This window comes from Podarcis melisellensis, assembly GCF_964234715.1.
Source record: "Podarcis melisellensis genome assembly, chromosome: 18".
NCBI lineage: Eukaryota > Metazoa > Chordata > Lepidosauria > Squamata > Lacertidae > Podarcis > Podarcis melisellensis.
In genome coordinates this window covers 5598329-5620937 of record NC_138536.1, presented here as the reverse complement: position 1 = coordinate 5620937, position 22609 = coordinate 5598329, and the positions used below count along the sequence as shown (strand labels likewise).

The 22609-nt window shown below is 49.7% G+C and overlaps 1 protein-coding gene across 1 annotated transcript in view; it reads right to left on the bottom strand.

The window, feature by feature from the left end:
- The window catches only part of FBN3 (fibrillin 3), a 163860-nt gene that overhangs the window by 62354 nt on the left and 78897 nt on the right, over positions 1-22609 (bottom strand). Inside the window, 19 exon segments of the mRNA XM_081895332.1 lie at positions 1122-1247; positions 2499-2621; positions 4617-4742; positions 6157-6282; positions 8232-8360; positions 9011-9136; positions 9894-10121; positions 11466-11591; positions 13598-13648; positions 13787-13924; positions 14563-14682; positions 14908-15033; positions 15916-15936; positions 15939-16040; positions 16930-16983; positions 17542-17563; positions 17569-17816; positions 19070-19192; positions 21274-21399. Coding sequence (XP_081751458.1) covers positions 1122-1247; positions 2499-2621; positions 4617-4742; positions 6157-6282; positions 8232-8360; positions 9011-9136; positions 9894-10121; positions 11466-11591; positions 13598-13648; positions 13787-13924; positions 14563-14682; positions 14908-15033; positions 15916-15936; positions 15939-16040; positions 16930-16983; positions 17542-17563; positions 17569-17816; positions 19070-19192; positions 21274-21399 — 2241 coding nt within the window.

The following is a 22609-nucleotide window of genomic DNA, read 5'->3' as shown; positions in this document are numbered from 1 at the left end:
TATAACAAATTTTAAACTAAAATATGACTTCCTTCTGTCGCTGCTTGAACTTATTTTACACTCTTATCTTTATTCTTGTGTTTTGTTTTGTGGATATTTTTCATTTTTATTTATTTTATTCCTTTTCCCCCTTACAAACTTTGTCACGTAGGAAGGTTTGCCCTGGATCTTCGGCGAGTAAACCGCGAAAGCCCCAGCGAAAGAAGAACGGATGCAAAAACTTAAGGAATATGCTTCCTCTGGTTTTGCTCCAGAGATATGGGGATTATAATCTCACTTTATTTTTGTGGGGGAAGGACGTCGTTCAGAGGTGGAGCACGTGTTCTGTAAGCCACAGCTCCCAGCTTCTAGCATATTCAGTTAAGTCTGGGAGAGGCTGTCACCTGGAACCCCAGACTGCTGCTGTCGGTCAGAGCAGACAATATTGGGATTGTGATAGGAATTTTATGGTCTTAGATATATGGTAATGTTTATAAGCGTACCAACCAAGCACGTACATAGATCAGCACAGGAAGGCCAACCTGGAACCATTTTGAGTCCCAAACTGAGCAAATGTTTTCTCTGCAAGGTCAAAGCGGGAAACCTCCCCATTGTCTCTTTCCTCACAAATCCTGTCTTAAGGGCACATTTAAGATATGACTAGGGTGTGAGCCTGTGACCTGGCCCAGGAACTAAGTATTTATCATTACAAAAGACTGGCCAGGCTTCCCAGGGTATCCGATCAAGTAACTTGCCAGACAGGAGATAAACAACGACAGGAGAAAAACAACATTCAAATTTCTGTTGTAGACCGCCTTTTCTGTGATGTAGGTGTGATGTATCTGAGGGGTGGTCTTAGGTTACACCCCTTCTGTGATGTATGCATGATGTTTCTGGGGGTGGTCTTGATCTACAGGGTGGCAATTTCAAAAGTCTTTATAAGCCCTTGCACACCATTTTTCTGGGTCCCTCCTCTCTCCTGCAAGTGAGGGGAGCACCCTGTTGCAACAGATCAATAAAGGCCAAGCCTACAGGCTGCTGTTTTGCTCCAAGTAATCCTGGTTGGTGTCTTTGTTTTTGTCCAAGGGAGCCCTCGGATTTTTCTGCTAACAGGATGGATGGGCCAATGGGCATGGTCTTACCGATGCAAGTTTTCATGTCCAAAGAGGCCATGAATCCGTCAAAGCAAAGACAGCGGTATTCCCCCGGGATGTTAGTGCATTGTCCGCCGTCGCAGATATCTGGGTTGTCCTCACATTCGTCGATATCTGGAGAGGAGGCAGGGAGAAACAGATTTTCCTCCTTCCCAACAACAACAACAACAACAACAACAATTTATTATTTATACCCCGCCCATCTGGCTGGGCGTCCCCAGCCACTCTGGGCGGCTTCCCAAAAATATATTAAAATACTGTAATACATCAAACATTAAAAGCTTCCCTAAACAGGGCTGCCTTCAGATGTCTTCTCAAAGTCTGGTAGTTGTTGTTCTCTTTGACATCTGGTGGGAGGGTGTTCCACAGGGAGGGCGCCACCACCAAGAAGGCCCTCTGCCTGGTTCCCTGTAACTTGGTTTCTCGCAGGGAGGGAACTGCCAGAAGGCCCTCGGAGCTGGACCTCAGCGTCTGGGCAGAATGATGGGGGTGGAAACGCTCCTTCAGGTATATTGGACCGAGGCCGTTTAGGGCTCTTTAAAGGTCAGCACCAACACTTTGATTTGCAGGGGGTAGGTTCTTTGACTCCCATGCTAGGCACAAGCCCTCGGGGAAGCAGCACTCAGAAGTGAGGAGGGACCATATTATTATTATTATTATTATTATTATTATTATCATCATCATCATTCTCCGCCCATCTGGCTGAGTTGCCCCAGAGTTTGTGGCTTCCAACACACAAAAAATCAATAATAAAACATCAAACATTAATAGTGACAATCAGATCCTATATAAAAAAGTCACAATAACTTTAAAATAAAATAAGCAACTTATACCAAATAAAGCAATACGCAATAATGCATTTGAATCCAATAGTAAATACTGAAATTAAACACCGGCAAGTAATAATTAGACAGTTTACACTTATTGCAATAAAGAATTGCTCATCTATAATAAAAAACAGCAGCAAATTGCAATACATAAAATACCACAAATTGTACAAAACATAATCTAAAAGGATCAAATTAAGAAACAAAGACACACAATTTATAGAATTGTTTGAAATGAAACAATATCCAAACTAGGGAAGGGACAGCCTGTCGATAAAATGGCTAGCACGTGTGAGAAGCTAAGCAGGGTCCAGTGCGGTTTCAAATTGGATGGGAGACCACGTGCTGAAATTCCTGCAATGCAGGGGGTTGGACTAGATGACCCTGGGGGTGCCCTTCCAACGCTACGATTTCCTCGTTCTTCCGATCTTAGATTAACAGAACCATAGAGTTGAGAGGGGCCTGGTCCCACCCTCTGCAATGTGGGAATTCTACTTCTAGAATGATGGGCGGGCGGACGAAAAGATGCTCTGCTCACCTGTGCAGGACCGCTTATCGGGCATCAGCGCGTAACCTTCGCTGCAGCTGCACTGATAGCTGCCTTCTGAGTTGGCGCAGTGGGTGTCGCAGCCCCCGTTCATGATGGTGCACTCGTCAATATCTGCAAAGGGAAGAATAATCAGGGGCTGAGCATCTGGGGAGGCTGAGAGGGAGGCTAGAAGGTACGGAGCAGCTGCCAGGACACGGGGAGTCCACCACATATAGTAGAGGACTTTAACCAGACAGCCAGACAGCAATGTCTCCCTCCAGAACACTCCATTCCATCTCCAACTGCAAGGGGAGGAATAATCAGGGGGTGGGCACCCAGGGAGGCTGAGAGGGAGGCTAGAAGGCACAGAGCAGCTGCCAGGACATGGGGATTCCCCCACATACAGTAGAGGACTCTAACCAGCCAGCCAGCCAGCCCGCCAGCCATGTCTCCCTCTAGAACACTCCATTCTATCGTCAGCTGCAAGAGGAGGAATAATCAGGGGCTGGGCACCCAGGGAGGCTGAGAGGGAGGCTAGAAGGCAGGAGCAGCTGCCAGGACACGGGGAGTCTGCCACATACAGTAGAGGACTCCAATCAGCCAGCCAGCTAGCCATGTCTCCCTCCAGAACACTCCATTCCATCTCCAGCTGCAAGGGGAGGAATAATCAGGGGCTGGGCACCCGGGGAGGCTGAGAGGGAGGCTAGAAGGCACGGAGCAGCTGCCAGGACATGGGGAGTCTGCCACATACAGCAGAGGACTCCAGTCAGCCAGCCATGTCCCCCTCCAGAACACTCCATTTCATCTCCAGCTGCAAGGGGGAGAATAATCAGGAGCTGGGCACCTGGGGAGGCTGAGAAGGAGCCTAAAAGGCACAGAGCAACTGCCAGGACATGGGGAGTCTGCCACATACAGTAGAGGACTCCAGCCAGCCAGCCAGCTGTGTCTCCCTCCAGAACACTCCATTCCATCTCCAGCTGCAAGGGGAGGAATAATCAGGGGGCTGGGCACCCGGGGAGGCTGAAAGGGAGGCTAAAAGGCACAGAGCAGCTAGCAGGACACGGGGAGTCCACTATATACAGTAGAGGACTCTAACCAGCCAGCCATGTCTCCCTCCAGAATATTCCATTCCATCTCCAGCTGATTTGCAGGGGGTTAAACCCGTTTTCCCCCTTGACAATTAATTCTTATTGCTTCTCAAAAAAAATATTAACGAATCATCCACAGAACTGTACGGAACAACCTTACAATTACAGAGCAAAATATCCTCTTGAATTATATACCCAGCACATGGAACCTTACAAAAAGGACAGTACAAGTGGACTCTATGTGACGCCCTGACCACGGCAGAAAACCCAATCCTGATGAATTGGAAAAATAAAAATGTGTATTTCTAATAGTATAATCGAATCAGTAATTTTTGATATAACCATAAAAACTACTCTGAAAATTTTCTATTCCAAAAATGAAGCCTTTGCCTGGTTGTAAATATTAAGATTTTAGCAGCAAGAAGGAGTCTTTCTGTTAAAAAAAATATGATTTAAATCAAGTCTTACTGACTAGTGATTTAAATTGTGATTTGATTTAAATTGTGATTTAAATCAATTTGATTTAAATCAAACCCGCCCTGACATAAAGGTATACAGTTCTTCCATCTGCCTGAGTCAAAACCGCTTTTCTACTGGGAAATTTCCCTGATGCGTGCCTCTAAATATTCTGATGTCATAGTCTGAAAACCCAGAAACAGAAAAGCCTTCCTAAAGGTAAATCATAAACACCAGGCATAGGCAAACTCTGGCCCTCCAGATGTTTGGGACTACAATTCCCATCATCCCTAGCTAACAGGACCAGTGGTCAGGGATGATGGGAATTGTGGTCCCAAACATCTGGAGTGCCAGAGTTTGCCTATGCCTGTTAAAAACAGTTCAACTTCTATCCGTATAGGATCACCAGCTCCACGTTTCATTTTATTTTGCAAAACAAAACAAAAAAACTACAGGAGAGAATGATAGCACAGACAGGCCACCCCTTTTCCTTGAGACAGATTCGAACTCTTTCTCCTGCCAATATGCCCATCATTTAAGACCAAGCCTTAGGGTATCAGAGACGAGCGACCAGGAATCTCACCGACACAGCCTTGGCGGTCCGGCGTGGCCTGGAACCCGGAGTCGCACAGGCACTGGTAGGTCCCGATAACGTTGACGCAGCGTCCGTTGCGGCACAAATTGTCGCTGAGTGAGCATTCGTTGATATCTAAGGAGAAGGAAGAGAAGGTTCAAGGAAGGAATCGGACAGAAAACAGGCAGACCCGTAACATTGCGTGCAGATCTTACGAGAGCAGCTGGGCATGAGCAGACACAGAGTTGGAAGGGATGACCAAGAGTCGTCAACCCTCTGCAACGAAGGAATCTTTGGCCCAATGTGGGACGCGAACCCACAACCCTGAGATTAACCCGACAGAGCTATCAACCACCTCTCCTAAGTCTGGAGACTGGAAGGTTTTCCTTGAAACAGGGGATTGCGTTTTCTGAAACTGGGGGGGGGGGGGGATATGGCCTTCCAGGAGGCGGGCAGAACTCCGTGAATGGGGTAACTGTGCCCCTGAAGGACCAGGTGCGCAGCCTGGGAGTCATTTTGGACTCTCAGCTGTCCATGGAGGCGCAGGTCAATTTTGCGTCCAGGGCAGCTGTTTACCAGCTCCATCTGGTACGCAAGATGAGACCCTCCCTGCCCACAGACTGTCTGCCCAGAGTGGTGCATGCTCTGGTTATCTCCCGCTTGGACTACTGCAATGCGCTCTCCATGGGGCTACCTTTGAAGGTGACCCGGAAACTGCAACTAATCCAGAATGAGGCAGCTAGACTGGGGACTGGGAGCGGCTGCCGAGACCACATAACACCTGTCCTGAAAGACCTACATCGGCTTCCAGTACATTTCTGAGCACAATTCAAAGTGTTGCTGCTGACTTTTAAACCCCTAAATGGCCCAGTATACCTGAAGAAGCATCTCCACCCCCCATCATTCTGCCCGGACACCGAGGTCCAGCTCCGAGGTCCTTCTGGCTGTTCCCTCACTGAAAGAAGTGAAGCTACAGGGAACCAGGCAGAGGGCCTTCTCAGTGGTCGCGCCCTCCTTGTGGAACGCCCTCCCGTCAGATGTCAAGGAAATAAACAACTATCTGACTTTTAGAAGACATCAGAAGGCAACTCTGTTTAGGGAAATTTTTCGTGTTTGATGTCTTATCGCTTTATTATTGTTATTGTTAACATTCTGTTAACTGCCTGGAAGACTCCCTGGAAAAGACCCTGATGTTGGGAAAGTTGGAGAAGGGGACGACGGAGGACGAGATGGTGGGACAGTGTTCTCGAAGCTACCAGCAGAAGTTTGACCAAACTGCGGGAGGCAGTGGAAGACAGGAGTGCCTGGTGTGCTCTGGCCCATGGGGTCACAAAGAGTCAGACATGATTAAACGACTAAACAACAACAAACATCATGTTGGGAGCCGCCCAGAGTGGCTGGGGAATAATAAATTGTTGTTGTTGTTGTTGTTGTTATTGAGCTCCAGCTGCCATCAGCTTCAGTCACGGATAATGGCCATTGGCCAAGGAGGATGCTCTAAGAAGGAACTGAGTTTTGGGGTCCAAAAGCCCTCGATTGGTGAACTTACCCACACAGGCATTGCCCTCTGAGGTGAGCTCGTGCCCCGGGGGGCAAAGGCACTCGAAGCTGCCATCGGTGTTGACGCAGACCCCTCCCCGGCACAGCAGAGGGTCCCTCTCGCATTCGTCGATGTCTAAAAAGAAGGAAGAAGGAAAAAAGACCCAGAAGTTCAGCGCGCCGTATGCAGCGAATGACTCTAAATGCATCGTCTCGTGGTTTTCAACCTCTTTCGAGTCCACGGCTCCCTTTGAAGGAATGGGTTTCTGTGCAGTCAGTTTGAAATGGGACCCAAAACCCCGCTTTTCTTCTTTCTCCAAGAGAGCATTTCTAAAATGCATTAACTTGAGCTGCTGAGCAAATGCATAACAAAAACACAGCTGTATAAGCAAAGCTCTCTCCTTTATCAGTCACGGCAATGGACGACCTTGGCTGTTCCAGTGGAGTAGGGGTGACATGTCTGGGTCTTATCTTACCACACTCTGACACACAGACCTAGTCCGGGAACAGTGCCAGAGTGTGTTCTTGGAGTTGGTGACCTCTTGCTCCAAGATAAGAGTATAGGAACAGGAATACCCTTTGATGGTCAGAAGTACAGGAAGGAAAACCCTTTTCTGGTTAAGAGTACCGGAGCAGGAACATCTGTGATGTCAACCTGCGTGTACAAGCTGACGTGGCTGGATTCCTGGGGAAGGGGGGAGAGGGTGCCTGGAGGTTATATATACTGCATGAAATCTCTCAAATTTTTGGACTTGCTGCGGACTGACCATGCAAGTGCCTTTCTGCTGCTCCGGAGAGCAGAAATAAAGAACTCTTTCCCTGAACCAACCCTCGGTGTCATTTGACTTCCTTCCTTCCGTCCAGGAGCAACACAGAGCCCACCAATCGGTAAAGTCTAAGAAGGCTACACCTTGACCAACCGTAGACTTTCTACAGCTCCCCTGTGGGAGCCGTGCATTACAGAACACGCAGGTTTCTCAAGCTCTCTGTGTAAAACGATGCAGCTGTTGGTTACTGAAGCTGGGCAGGGTTTTGGGTTTTTCCCCCCTGCCCTCTGCCCGCCTCTCAGGGCTGGCGCATCATGCAGGGCTGAATTTCAGCGCCCACAACCTCCTCCTTGTCTAATCTCCAGCAGCTGCCACAAGCTGCCTGGGGAGAAAGCAGTAAAGACCTGACGAAGAGAGCACAGCAGAGGTTATATTTTCTGAGAATCCTCCGGAAAAATAATCTCTGTTGATGGCATTTTACCATAGTACTGTGGAGAGTGTATTAACTTATGGTTTGTGTGTGTGGTTTGGGAGCTGAACGGTCAGGGAAAAAACAATGCTGTCCAGGGTTGTAAAGACAGAGGAGAGAATAATTGGGTGCACTCTTCCCACCTTGGATCAAATCTACGCTTCCAGGTGCCGTAAGAAAGCTGCAGAGATAGTGCAGGACAGCGTGCACCCCGGAAATGATCTCTTTCAGCTTCTGCCTTCTGGAAGAAGGTAAAGGTAAAGGGACCCCTGACCATTAGGTCCAGTTGTGGCCAACTCTGGGGTTGCGGCGCTCATCTGGCTTTATTAGCCAAGGAAGCCCGCATACAGCTTCCGGGTCATGTGGCCAGCAGGACTAAGCCGCTTCTGGCGAACCAGAGCAGCGCACGGAAACACCGTTTACCTTCCCGCCAGAGCGGTACCTATTTATCTACTTGCACTTTGACATGCTTTCAAACTGCTAGGTTGGCAGGAGCAGGGACCGAGCAATGGGAGCTCACCCCATCATGGGGATTCGAACCGCTGACCTTCTGATCGGCAAGTCCTAGGCTCAGTGGTTTAACCCACAGCGCCACCCGCGTCCCTCACTGTAAATAGTTTGCACCAAAATAAAAGCTGTAAAACACAGGTTTGGAGTCCTGCCTGGTTACTCTCCAGCAACCGCAACAGCCACCTGACAGTATCGTATCATAAGGGAGGAGGCCAGCGGCGGTGGCTGTGGAGAGGCAATGGAATGCTCCCTCGTGGCAACTGTTTCGGATGAGCATCACCTCCTCCTGAGCTCCAGATAAAACACCTTTGACCCACCCCTTTCCCAAATATTCCTCACCCATGCAGTTCTTCATCATCATGAACCCGCTCTCGTAGCCCTCAAAGCATTCGCACTCAAAGCTGCCGGGTGTGTTGACGCAGGAGCCGTGGCCGCACAGGTCAGGCGAGATCCGGCACTCGTCGATATCTGTGAGGGGCGGAAAAGAGGTTCACGTCGCCGCCGTGGGCACAGTGGGTCTCCCCGGCGGGACGCCCCACCCAAGAGCGGGACTAGCTTCTGAGAAGGGCGTTTACGCTGGCCCACTTACCATAGCTGTCAACTTACAGATTTATAAATAAGGGACAGCAGCCTCGAAAATAAGGGATCAGCAGCCAAAATAAGGGGTTTTCCCAGCACAGGTATGTTCGACTTCTGAGCCCCTCCGAGCCAAAGGCAGAAAGCCCAGCCAGCAGCCAAACGAAGCCTCAAGCGGTGTTTCCCACAGCACAGCAACCCAGCAAAGGGGATGCAGCAAGGAAAACCACCGTCACCTCTCCGCTGGGAAGCGCTGAGCAAAGGCGAGTCCCCAGGCAACGCGGCCGATTTGATCGGCACAAGGCATGCAAGCTCCACCCCTCAGTCGTTCTTAGACTCCTTATTGGGTGAGCAACGCAGCCGAGCAACACAGTTGGAGCCTCCCTCCTCCCTGGCCGGCAGGGAGGGAGGGAGAGGAGCTGCTTCCTTTGAAACCTGGGAGATTTAAGGGACGTCATCAATAAGGGACAGCAGCAGGACACAGCGCTGGGATAAGGGACTTTCCCGCCAGATAAGGGACGGTTGACGGCTATGCCGCTTACCTGTACAGTTTCTCTCCTCAGCGTCCAAGGCAAAGCCGTTGCCACAGAGACACCGGAAGCTGCCGATGGTGTTGCGGCAGGTCCCGTGCGTGCAGAGGCCGGAGAATACCTTGCACTCGTTCACATCTAGAGGGTCGAAAAGGAGACCAGTTAGGAAAGGCTCTTGTTGCAGTCTGCCGAGAAGTTGATTGCTGGCAGAAGTGGGAACCTAAGGCCCAGCTCTCATCATCCTTGACCGCTGGAAGATGAACGGATCTCAGAAACATTTCCAGGGCCACAGGTTCCCCAGCCTTGTGTTAAAGATAAAGGGACCCCTGACCGTTAAGTCCAGTCGCAGACGACTCTGGGGTTGCGGCGCTCATCTCGCTTTATTGACCGAGGGAGCCGGCGTACAGCTTCCCGGTCATTTGGTGGTAAACTCATCCAGTAGGTATTCAAATTCATCTATCTGGGAATTACCGTATTTTTTGCTCTAGAAGACTCACTTTTTCCCTCCTAAAAAGTAAGGGGAAATGTGTGTGTGTCTTATGGAGTGAATGCAGGCTGCGCAGCTATCCCAGAAGCCAGAACAGCAAGAGGGATCGCTGCTTTCACTGCACAGCGATCCCTCTTGTTGTTCTGGCTTCTGAGATTCAGAATATTTTTTTTCTTGTTTTCCTCCTCCAAAAACTAGGTGCGTCTTATGGTCTGGTGAGTCTTATAGAGCAAAAAATACGGTACATTCCATCATAGGCTTCTCTGGTGCAATGGCGGGGAATGCCAGTAAGTTGTCTATACAGTTGTCTATTTGGGGACCATCTGCCCGGGGGTTCCAGACTGCGATTTGCCCCCCTCCTCTGCGCTCCTGAGGACGATGTTCTCCATCACACACACCCCAACTCACCTTTGTAAAAAGGCCGTCCGGATAAGACATCTCCCCGATTGGCAAAACCAGGTCCTCTCGGGCAGATGGCTTTGTATTCAGCGGAGCCTGGCTTGGGGCACTCCTCGCAGTCGAAACCCCAAGCCGCACCGACAGAGCAGCAGCAAAGGTCTATGCGGTATTTTCCCGGCAGCGGCACCGTGCACTCGTCTTCGGCCCACTTCATGTAGCATTGCTCCAGTCGCACGTCTGGGGGAGGAAATGCGAAGGTCAGAGACGGACAGCGAGGAAGACGCCGTCTCGAAGGTTTTGCTAGCGGCCGGCGGCTGCGTGCCACGCTAATCGTAGCCCGAGCAGAGCCATCAAAATTCAGGGACATGGCTGGCAGAGGTCTGCTGGTCTACTCTGAGCAGAATTTAGCTGGGTGCAACTCCGAGACTGGGCTCCTCTTGAGAAGATTAAGGGGAGACATTGATTGATTGATTGATTCGACCTAACAAAATCCGTATGTGCTTAAAACGATAAATTAAACCTCTAAGAGGTTGTCTCTCTCTACACAGACACACAGACACACTATTGAAAATCCAGACACAACAGTTGTTGAGTTTGGGTTTTTTTTGGCAAAGTTGCAGAGCTTTTTAAAAGTTGTTAGAAGGCGGAGGGCCTTCTCGGTGGTGGCGCCCGCCCTGTGGAACGCCCTCCCATCAGATGTCAAGGGAATAAACAACTATATCTGACTTGACATCTGAAGGCAGTCCTGTTTAGGGAAGTTTTTTTATGCTTGATTTTTTTTTAATCATGTTTTTAATATTCTATTGGGAGCCTCCCAGAGTCGTTGGCGAACCCAGCCAGATGGGTGGGGTATAAATAATAAATTATTAGTGCAGTGGTACCTCGGGTTACATACACTTCAGGTTACATACGCTTCAGGTTACAGACTCCGCTAACCCAGAAATAGAACTTTGCTTTAGGATGAGAACAGAAATTGTGCTCTGGCGGCGCAGCGGCAGCGGGAGGCCCCATTAGCTAAAGTGCTGCTTCAGGTTAAGAACAGTTTCAGGTTAGGAACGGACCTCCAGAACGAATTAAGTACTTAACTCGAGGTACCACTGTATTTATTTATAAGCACCCTGCTCATCTGGCTGGGTTTCCCCAGCCATTCTGGGCAGTTTTCAACAGAATATTAAAATACAATAGTCTATTAAAAGCTTCCCTAAATAGGGCTGCCTTCAGATGTCTTCTAGAACTCAGATAGTTGTTTATTTCCTTGACATCTGACGGGAGGGCATTCCACAAGGCGGGTGCCACCACCGAGAAGGCCCTGATTCCCTGTTAACCTCACACTTCTCCCAGGGAGGGAACCACCAGAAGGCCCTCAGAGCTGGACCTCAGTGTCCGGGCTGAACAATGGGGGTGGAGATGCTCCTTCAGGGATACTGGACCGAGGCCATTCAAGTGTTTCACTTGGGGCTCCCTCCCCCCAAGACGTATCAAGGTCCTTCCCATGGAAGATGAGAAATAAGGATGTCATGGGAAACACGGGGAAAGGGGAACCGGGAGCCTGTGTGGTTCATGGCTCTTCTACATCCTCACCAACGCATGTCCTGCCAGAGCCGTCCAGCGTCAAGCCTTCGGGACAATCGCAACGGAAGGACCCCACTGTGTTCACGCAGTGGCCGTTGGAACAGACCCCCGGGAAAACCTCGCATTCGTTCACATCTGGGGAGAGAAAAACGTCGTGAGGGTCATTGCAGGGTCTGTTAGTCAGCGGGTGGGGAATGGGAGGGGGGATTAGCAGCAAAATATCCATTTTGGGGTCTAAGAAAAGGCCAGCAAATCCTGAGCACAAAACACAGGTGGGCTCTGCACTCTCAAAGCACAAAAACCCTCCTTTGGAAACACACAGAGCACCCATTTCACAGATGGTAAGGTAAAGGACCCCTGGGCATAGCTCTCAACTTTTCCCTTTTCTTGCAAGGAATCCTATTTGGAATAAGGGAATTTCCCTTTAAAAAAGGGAAACGTTGACAGCTATGCCCCTGGGCGGTTAAGTCCAGCCAAAGGCGACTATGGGGTTGTGGCGCTCATCTCGCTTTCAGGCTGAGGGAGCCAGCGTTTGCCCACAGACAGCTTTCCGGGTCATGTGGCCAGCAGGACTAAACCGCTTCTGGCGCAATGGGACACCGTGACGGAAACCAGAGCACACAGAAATGCTGTTTACCTTCCCGCTGCAGTGGTACCTATTGATCTACTTGCACTGGCGTGCTTTCTATTAGGTTGGCAGGAGCTGGGACAGAGCAGCAGGAGCTCACCCCATCGCAGTGATTAAAACCACTGACCTTTTGATCAGTAAGCCCAAGAGCATGGGTAGGCAAACTAAGGCCAGGGGGCCAGATCCGGCCCAATCGCATTCTAAATTTGGCCAGCGGAGAGTCTGGGAATCAACATGTTTTTACATGAGTAGAATGTGTCCTTTTATTGAAAACACATCTCTGGGTTATTTGTGGGGCCTGCCTGGTGTTTGTACATGAGTAGAACGTGTGCTTTTATTTAAAATGCATCTCTGGGTTATTTGTGGGGCATAGGAATTCATTCATATATTTTTTTCAAAATATAGTCCGGACCCCCACAAGGTCTGAGGGACAGTGGACCGGCCCCCTGCTGAAAAAGTTTGCTGACTCCTGCCCTCTTGGTGGTTTAGATCACAGTGCCACCGGCGCCACCGGCGCCACCCACAGATGGCAAAGTGGCAAGTCTAAAGACCTGAGTGCTGTGTTGAGGCAGGCAGGCTCACATTGCCTTGTCCAAAATTACCGTATTTTTCGCCCCATTACGATGCACTAGACCACAAGATGCACCTACTTTTTGGAGGAGGAAAACAAGAAAAAAAATATTCGGAATCTCCAAAGCCAGTTTCTGGGTTTTTTCAAACAATGCCCACAGAATATTTAGAGGCATGCAACAGGGAAATTTCCCAGTAGAAAAGCAGTTTTGACTCAGGCAGATGGAAGAACTGTATACCTTTATGTCAGGGTGGATTTGATTTAAATCAAACCGATTTAAATCACATATTAAATCACTAGTCAGTAAGACTTGATTTAAATCATATTTTTTTTAACAGAAAGACTCCTTCTTGCTGGTAAAATCTTAATATTTACAACCAGGCAAAGGCTTCATTTTTGGAATAGTAAAATTTCAGAGTAGTTTTTATGGTTATATCAAAAATTACTGATTTGGTTATACTATTAGAAATACACATTTTTATTTTTCCCATTCATCAGGATCAGTTTTTTTGCCGTGGTCAGGGCGTCAGAGAGAGTCCGTTCGTACTGTCCTTTTTGTAAGGTTCCACGTGCTGGGTATATACCGTATTTTTTGCTCTATAAGACTCACTTTCCCCCTCCTATAAATTAAGGGAAAATGTGTGTGCGTCTTATGGAGTGAATGCAGGCTGCTTTCAGCGATCCCTCTTGCTGTTCTGGCTTCTGGGATATCTGCGCATCTGCATTCGCTCCATAAGACGCACACACATTTCCCCTTACTTTTTAGGAGGGAAAAAGTGAGTCTTATAGAGCAAAAAATACGGTATGTTGCCCCTGAGCAGGGCAAATTCAAGGGAGGAGCTATCAAAGGCACAAGGATGCTCCTGTTTCGTGGGGAGGGGATTGGGGTTTCCTCGGTAGTCCCCCCCCCCCCAGGATACGAGCTGTCAGAGAGCCCCATACCTTCGCAGGAGACCCCCTTCATCCTGGCATATCCCCTCGGACAGGCGGTGTCTGTGGCAAAAAAGAAAATGAGAGAGCAGCTGAGAACCGCGAGACTTTGCCAAACTCGGAGACCCAAAGGTGCTTTGGAGACCAAGTCCCCTTGCACCCTACAATTTGGCCAGTGCCAAAGTTCGGACAGACATTTACCAATCTCGCAGCGTTCGCACGGACTGCCCCAGGCAGCGCCCAGGGTGGCGCAGCACTCAGACTTCAGCGTGGCACCATTGATGTTGACTTCACAGCGGCCTTCCTGGATGTTCAGCCAGCAAGTCCCTTTCATGCTGTCTAAGGGAGGGAAGCAGAATAGGTGAGTCAGATGGGGTTTGTTGCTGTTATAGTTGCTATGATAGGTAGTTAGGTAGGTAGGTAGATGATAGATAAATAGAGAGATAGATAGATGATAGATAGATGGTAGATGGTAGATAAATAGAGAGATAGATAGATGATAGATAGATGGTAGATGATAGATAGATAGATAGATAGATAGAGATGATAGATAGATAGTTAGATGATAGATAGATGATAGATGATAGATAGATAGATGATAGATAGATGATAGATGATAGATAGATAGATAGATGATAGATAGAAAGATAGAGATAGATAGATGATTTTGTATTTCACTATTATATTTATTCTTTGCATTTCACTGTGAATTTCCCCATTATAATGCATTTTTGCTATTCTTCTTCTTCCTATTTGCTTTTTGCTATTTTTTGCATTTCCGTGTGTATTCCTCCCACTTTAAGGAATTTAAGGGCATGTAAGGATAAAAGGATTTGAACAGAAGCAGAACAGAAACATCATGGAAGTAAAGATAGGAAGTAGAAAGGCAAAGGGCATATCGCACTGAAACTGAATTGAATTTGTTAAATGGTATGAAAATTGATTTAAAAAATTATGGAAAAAGAGGGGCTCTTTACCAAAACAGATGGTGCCACTGGAATCCAGCTTGCTTCCTGGGGAGCACTCGCAGGCAAAAGAGCCGGCGTTATTCCTGCATATTCCGTTAATGCATGGGTTCGAGGTGCACTCGTTGATATCTGGAAGGAGAGAACCTTGCTGAATTTATCCCACACAGAATCTTATGCCAATCAGTGTTGCCTCTCCCTTGTGGGAAGCCACGGGACGTTCGCCAACATCCCAACTTCTCAAAGGACAGGCAAAGGTGCCAGCTTGGCTGGCGCTAAAACCTTAATTAAAGAGCCAGTTTCGTTGACAACAGAGATCCTCTCCCTTTTTTGCCGGCACCGTACCCGAACACTTACCCTCGCAGGTGTCCGTCTCCGTCCGGAAGACAAATCCCTTGGGGCAGCTGCAGCTGTAACTCCCTGGGGTGTTGCGGCACAGGCCGTTGTCACACAGCAGCCGGTTGACGGCACACTCGTCCACATCTGGAGAGAAAGGTGCACAAATGTGAGCTGTGCATGGAGGCCGGCCGGGTTACAGCACCCAGCGCCCAGGGCCGGATTTAGGTTCGATGAGGCCCTAAGCCACTGAAGGTAATGGGGCCCATTCTATGTCCAGCTGTCGTTTGTCAACAACAAATTGCCGCTGTTTTTTGTGTTGATTATATGCTACATGGTAATTTAAGGACCTAATAGGTATCTCAAGCCATTTGCCCATCTTGCCCTGCAGCCAGTCCATGCAGAATGTAGGCACCCTATATATAGGTAAAGGGTAAAGGGACCCCTGACCATTAGGTCCAGTCGTGGCCGACTCTGGGGTTGCAGCACTCATCTCGCTTTATTGGCCGAGGGAGCCGGCGTACAGCTTCCGGGTCATGTGGCCAGCATGACTAAGCCGCCTCTGGCGAACCAGAGCAGCGCACGGAAACACCGTTTACCTTCCCACCGGAGTGGGACCTATTTATCTACTTGCACATTCATGTGCTTTCGAACTGCTAGGTTGGCAGGAGCAGGGACTGAGCAACAGGAGCTCACCCCGTCATGGGGATTCGAACCGCCGACCTTCTGATCGGCAAGTCCTAGGCTCTGTGGTTTAACCCACAGCGCCACCCGCGTATAGAAGGGACCCACCCTATATATAGAAAGGAGCAAACAAGGGATGGTTTAGGGAGCAGGTGGGGCCCTTGACTTACATCCTAGGAGCCTACACAACACAAAACATTGTCGCTGTATGAACTAGCTCCACAGCGGTTCCATTTCACAGCTCGAACTGCGCATGCCACAGGCTTTTCTGCGCATATGTGTCAAGGTTGCGTCGATCTCTAGGCAGGCCTCCGAAGGCCTCCACGACTCCGCGAAATCACTCACCCACACAGTTTTTGCCCGTGGGTCTGACTCGTAGCCCAGGTTGCAGATGCAGCGATAACTTCCCCGTAGATTCTCGCACATCCCGTTGGGGCAGATGTCTGGGTTCAAAGCGCACTCGTTGATATCTGGACACGAGAGGGGGTATTTGGGAATTAATAATACAGCAGATGCAGTGGTGTAGCGTGGGTTGTCAGCACCCAGGGCAAGGCAAGTAATTTGCACCCCCTAACCCGTGGATTTGCGCCCCCTAACCCTAACCCCCAGAAGTTGCGGCCGGTGCGGCCGGCCCCCCCTGCACCCCCCACGCTACGCCACTGAGCAGACGCTCAGGTTGCGAATGTGATCCATGCGGGAAGCACGTCCGCAACCTGCAGCGTCCGCAACCTGCAGCGCCGCATCTGCGCACGCGTGGATTGCGATTTGGCGCTTCTGCGCATGTGCTAAATGTGATTTACCGCTTCTGCGCATGCGCCGAAACCCAGAAGTAACCCGCTCCAGTACTTCTGGGTTTGGTGTGGGTACGCAACCTGAAATTGTACAACCCGAAGTACAATGGTACCTCAGGTTACGTACACTTCAGGTTACATACGTTTCAGGTTACAGACTCCGCTAACCCCACATAAGTGCTTCAGTTAAGAACTTTGCTTCAGGATGAGAACAGAAATCGTGCTCTGGCAGCGCGGCAGCAGGAGGAGGCCCCATTAGCTAAAGTGGTGCTTCAGGTTAAGAACAGTTTCAAGTTAAGAACGGACCTCGGAACGAATTAAGTACTTAACCCGAGGTACTACTGTATCTGTAACCCGAGGTCTGACTGTAAGACCATATTTATGAGAATCAGAGCGAAAATGATCAATTACAGGAGGTCCAGTGCTTTCACTCGCGGACTGAGTTGGGACCACGGATTTTAAGACTACGTCCCAATGAAACACCACAGGCACTGCGTTCTGCAGAGGCCCGCCTGCCACAACCCCCCACAAGCTGTTGAAGGGTGGGGGTCACTTCCCCAAAACTTACCTCGCCCGTCAGCTGTGATGCCGATGCCACTGCTACAGAGAGCCTGGAATTCAGCTGCAAAAAACACACACAAAGTCTTTGTCGATGCAGCAATTCTAAGGCTTTTGACATCCACGTGCTGAAAGAGTCACTGTATTCCATGGACACTGAGGAATGCTCAAACTAAGACACCCATGAGAAAACAATTTACTTACTTTTCAGCTCCAAATCAATCAATGTCAATAATAGATTATGTTTGGATAACAGCGAATTAACACCAGGAGTAACAAAATAGGAAACAAACCAAAAATTCTTCGGATCATAATGCAATCAAGTGTGAGATAAAAGAAAGGGAGGAAAGACCTTTCGATGGAGGTTAAATGAAAATGTATTAGATGACCAAAATAAAGGAGAAAGCCAGAAGACGTTGATGGAATATTTTGTGATTAATAGTAATAAGGAAGCAAAAATGAACATGCGCCACCCGCAACCCATCTTGAGACTCCTTAGGGTAGTGATAAAAGCGGGATATAAAATCAAACCTTCTTTCTTCCTTTCGTTGGACTTCTTATCGACTGCCATGAATTCCCAGAATCCTTACAGGCATGTACAAATCGCTTTTCTTCAACTCACCTGAGTTCTTGGCTGGGCAAGGCTGCAAGGCTCCCCGAACCCATGGTCCGGGTTGGCACAGCAGCACTCGGACTTGGTGACGGCACCGGGGAAAGGCCTGGCACAGGTGCCCTTCTTGATGCCGCCATAGCAGGTGCTGCGGACGTGCGTGTCAACGCAGACACGCCCGTCCACACCGATGGCCAGGCCCCCCAGGCACTCGCAGCGGAAGGAGCCCTCTGTGTTGATGCACCAGCCATTCATGCAGATTCCGGGGGTCTCGCACTCGTCAATGTCTGCCAGGTAAAGGTAAAGGTAAAAAGACCCTGACCATTAGGTCAGTCATGGCTGATTCTGGGGTTGCGCGCTCATCTCGCTTTATTGGCCGAGGGAGACGGCGTACAGCTTCTGGGTCATGTGGCCAGCAGGACTAAGCTGCTTCTGGCGAACCAGAGCAGCGCCAGGAAACACCGTTTACCTTCCCGCCTGAGTGGTACCTATTTATTTACTTGCCACTTTGACGTGCTTTCGAACCGCTAGGTGGGCAGGACAGGGACCGAGCAATGGGAGCTCACCCCGTCACGGGATTCGAACCGCTGACCTTCTGATCAGCAAGTCCTAGGCTCTGTGGTTTAACCCACAGCGCCACCCGCGTCCCAGAGCGGGGTAGAAGTAATAAATTATTATGATTATTATTAGGAGCTGCCAGTGCCTTTTTCAGCAGACAAATCCTGGCTATGTCTGGGAAATTCTGGACGTTTGTCAGCCTTAGTACAGGCTACGCTCCTCTGGTGACTAATAACTTCAATATTGATATATACCATATTTTTCGCTCTATAAGATGTACTTTTCCCCTCCAAAAATTAAGGGAAATGTGTGTGCGTCCTATGGAGCGAATGCAGGCTCCTTGGCTTCAGTGATAGCAACGCGAAGCCTCCAAAGTGCAGCAGGAGTGCTCCCTCCACTCTCCGGAGGCTACGCGTTGCTTTCGCTGAAGCCTGGAGAGCGAGAGGGGTCGGTGCGAACGGACCCCTCTCTCCTTCCAGGCTTCAGGGATAGCCACCTGAAGCCTTTGGAGCACAGCGGGAACTCGCACTGCGCTCCAAAGCCTTCAGGTTCCTTTTGCTGAAGCCGGGAGAGCAAGACTCTCCTGGCTTCAGCAGAGAGGGAGAGCTGCGCAGTGCCCCTTCAGCCAAGCGGGAGGAGAAATGGAAGGGGCTCCATTTCTCCTGCCGCTTCGCTGAAGGGGCGCTGAGCAGAGAGGGGGAGACTTTTTTGTTTCTTGTTCTCCCCTTAAAACAAGGTGCGTCCTATGGTCGGGTGCGTCCTATAGAGCGAAAAATACGATATACTATGCCGCACTGTGTATTGTGGATCTACGGACCGCAATAAAGCCGTGTGCGGATTTAACAAACCAAAAAACCTCAGGAGAACACCTGACCAGGGAGTTGTTGAAGGCCTGGTGGAGGGCAAAGACTTTGCTTGTGTTTGGAAATTCAAACTTCCCCCACTCGCGATCCCTGGTAAAGTTTTTCCGTAGTATACCCACCGACGCAATATCGTCCATTGGGAGCCAAGACAAAGCCCAGCTTGCAGATACATTTGAAGCTCCCATCCTCATTGATGCACATCCCATTGAGACACATGTTGGTGGTGGCGCATTCGTCGTGATCTGCGGGAGGAAGGGAGCAGGTCACCATGGAGATTTCTCTCCCCCCCATGGCCTCCCCTGGCGCCACTTGCTCGGGGAAGCCCCTTTCCATGGTGGGGGGACCAGCGGATTTGCGGAAACAGCTAAGCTGGAGCTGGGAACCATTTTTCCCCTTTTCTTTCTCCAGCTGAGAAAAATCTCCCGGGAGCTTATCTGGGGAAGGGCCATAGCTCAGCGGTGGAGCCTCTGCCCCACGAGTTGGGAAAGGCTCCCCCCTGAATCTCTGGAGGGCAGCTGCCAGTCAGTGTAGACAAGACTGAGATAGATGGACCAATGGCCTGACTCAGTCAACAGTAGCTGTCTAGGTTCCTTTGTAGCACAGGCTGATGAAAATAGTGATGGGAAAGGCGAGAGCCAAAAGGGGGCTCTCTTTCTCCCCTACTTGTCTTTCCTTCCTTCCTTCCTTCCTTCCTTCCTTCCTTCCTTCCTTCCTTCCTTCCTTCCTTCCTTCCTTCCTTCCTCCCTTCCTCCTTTCTTCCTTCCCTTCCCCTTCCTTCCTTCCTTCCTTCCTTCCTTCCTTCCTTCCTTCCTTCCTTCCTTCCTTCCTTCCTCCCTCCCTCCCTCCCTCCCTCCCTCCCTCCCTCCCTCCCTCCCTCCCTCCCTTCCTTCCTTCCTTGCTTCCTTCCTTATTCCTTTCTTCCTTCCCTCCTTCCTTCCTTCCTTCCTTCCTTCCTTCCTTCCTTCCTTCCTTCCTTCCTTCCTTCCTTCCTTCCTTCCTTCCTTCCTTCCTTCTTTCCCTTCCCTTTAACTGACCACTTCTCCCCCCCGCCCCCGCAATGCCTTCCCTCTTTTTTTCCACCTTTCCCCTTTGCCATTTCCCGCCACCCCCTCTTTTCTCTCTGACCTCAATTCCTCTCTCAATTCCCTTTTCCTACCCTCGGTCACTTCTCCTCTCCCTTCTTCTCTGCCCCAACCCTTCTCCAAAGCGACGCCAAAGTTTTGTCCTGGCTTTGTGATGTCGTGTGCTGCAAACCCCATGTTTTGTGCTGTCCCACCCCCCAAAAAATCGAGTAATTGACACAGCAAACAGGCGTCAGGAGTTAATTGGCATCAGTTTGCTGGGGATCCAAAATTTCAGGGTCACAAGTTAGTGAAGCTCATTTCTTTCTTGTTTTGTACCACCCCTTCCTTCCTTCCTTCCTTCCTTCCTTCCTTCCTTCCTTCCTTCCTTCCTTCCTTCCTTCCTTCCTTCCTTCCTTCCTTCCTTCCTTCCTTCTCCTCCCTCCCTCCCTCCCTCCCTCCCTCCTTCCTTCCTTCCTTCCTTCCTTCCTTCCTTCCTTCCTTCCTTCCTTCCTTCCTTCTCCTCCCTCCCTCCCTTCCTCCCTCCCTCCCTCCCTCCTTCCTTCCTTCCTTCCTTCCTTCCTTCCTTCCTTCCTTCCTTCTCCTCCCTCCCTCCCTCCCTCCTTCCTTCCTTCCTTCCTTCCTTCCTTCCTTCCTTCCTTCCTTCCTTCCTTCCTTCCTTCCTTCCTTCCTTCCTTCCTTCTTCCTTCCTCCTTCCTTCCTTCCTTCCTTCCTTCTCCTCCCTCCCTCCCTCCCTCCCTCCCTCCTTCCCTCCTTCCTTCCTTCCTTCCTTCCTTCCTTCCTTCCTTCCTTCCTTCCTTCCTTCCTTCTCCTCCCTCCCTCCCTCCCTCCCTCCCTCCCTCCCTCCCTCCCTCCCTCCTTCCTTCCTTCCTTCCTTCCTTCCTTCCTTCCTTCCTTCCTTCCTTCCTTCCTTCCTTCCTTCCTTCCTTCCTTCTCCTCCCTCCCTCCCTCCCTCCCTCCTTCTTTCCTTCCTTCCTTCCTTCCTTTATTTCTTTCTCTCCTTCCTTTTCACCTCTCCCCCTCACCTTTTCATCCCTTACTAGGTCTTCCCAGAGGCTTCAACCCGATTGCTCCCCCCCCTACAGACCCTTCTATTTTGGCTCTCTACTCCATCTTGTTCTTCCCTCACCCTTCCTCCTCCTCCTCCTCTCGGGGCTCCCTTTGCCCTGAAGGAACCAGACTGAGGGCCTCGCATGCCCCACCCCTTACCCCCCCCATGACAAAAAGGGCCTAATCCTTACCCGCACAGTTCTTCCCGTCCGGAGTGATTTCAAAGCCGGCGTTGCAGATGCACTGGAAGCTGCCGTCGGTGTTGACACAACGCCCGTTCCGGCACATCAGTCCGTTCATGATGCACTCGTCGATGTCTAGCGGGGAACCAAAAAGGCGTTAAGTCAGAACTGTCCATTTGCATATCTTAGTACAGAAAGTATTGATCTGATGTGTAGAGATCTGATTAATTCAAGAGGGTTCTGGAAGGTTTCTTTCTACGTGAAAGAAACAGGCAGGAGGTTTCTGTTGTTTGGGTTATTCCTTCCGGGAAGTTGCGTGCAACTGGTTTAAATGGATTCTGCTATCTGTCAGTCAAGGTCATACTGACTATAATAGGCCAGAAGTAGCCTGGGTCTTACTTTGCCTTCTCCTCACTTTATCCTGACGTGGTGTTCTATATTCCATAATGTTAAAGTTGTAAGTCCTGCAACTGAAGAAGTGTGCATGCACACAAAAGCTCATACCAATAACTAACTTAGTTGGTCTCTAAGGTACTACTAAGGGATGCAGGTGGCGCTGTGGGTTAAACCACAGAGCCTAGGACTTGCCAATCAGAAGGTTGGCAGTTCGAATCCCCATGATGGGTGAGCTCCCGTTGCTCGGTCCCTGCTCCTGCCAAACTAACAGTTCTAAATCACGTCAAAGTGCAAGTAGATAAATAGGTACCGCTCTGGCGGGAAGGTAAATGGCGTTTCCGTACGCTGCTCTGGTTCTCCAGAAGCTGGCCACATGACCCGGAATAAAGCGAGATGAGCGCCGCAACCACAGAGTCGGTCACGACTGGACCTAATGGTCAGGGGTTCCCTTACCTTTACCTTAAGGTCCTACTGGAAGGAATTTTTAAATTTTATTTATTTATTATGTTTTGTTTCGACTATGGCAGACCAACACAGCTACCTATCTGTAACTGGAGTTTTATGGACTACACCAATCCTGAAAGTACTAGATTTGTGACCATTATGCTCATTTGTGGGCTGGTCTTGAGCTACAGGGCAGGCAATTTCAAAAGTCTATATAAAGGTTTGTACACCATTGTTTGGGGTTCTCCTCCCTCCTGCGTGCGATGAGCGGGGGACCCCGTTGCAACAGCTCCTTGAATAAAGATCAGGCTTACTAGCTGCTTCTCAATATTCTCTGGCTGGCCTGCTGATTTATTGTCCAAGGTTGTTCCGAAGGATCAACACTGTACCTATGTACAGAAACTGGGTTTGTACTGAGGTTGTAGATGACACACTGCCCAGTGGTGTTCACGGAAAGGGGGAGGATCTTGGTTTCTGTGTGTTGCCACTGTGCAGTGCTTTTGAG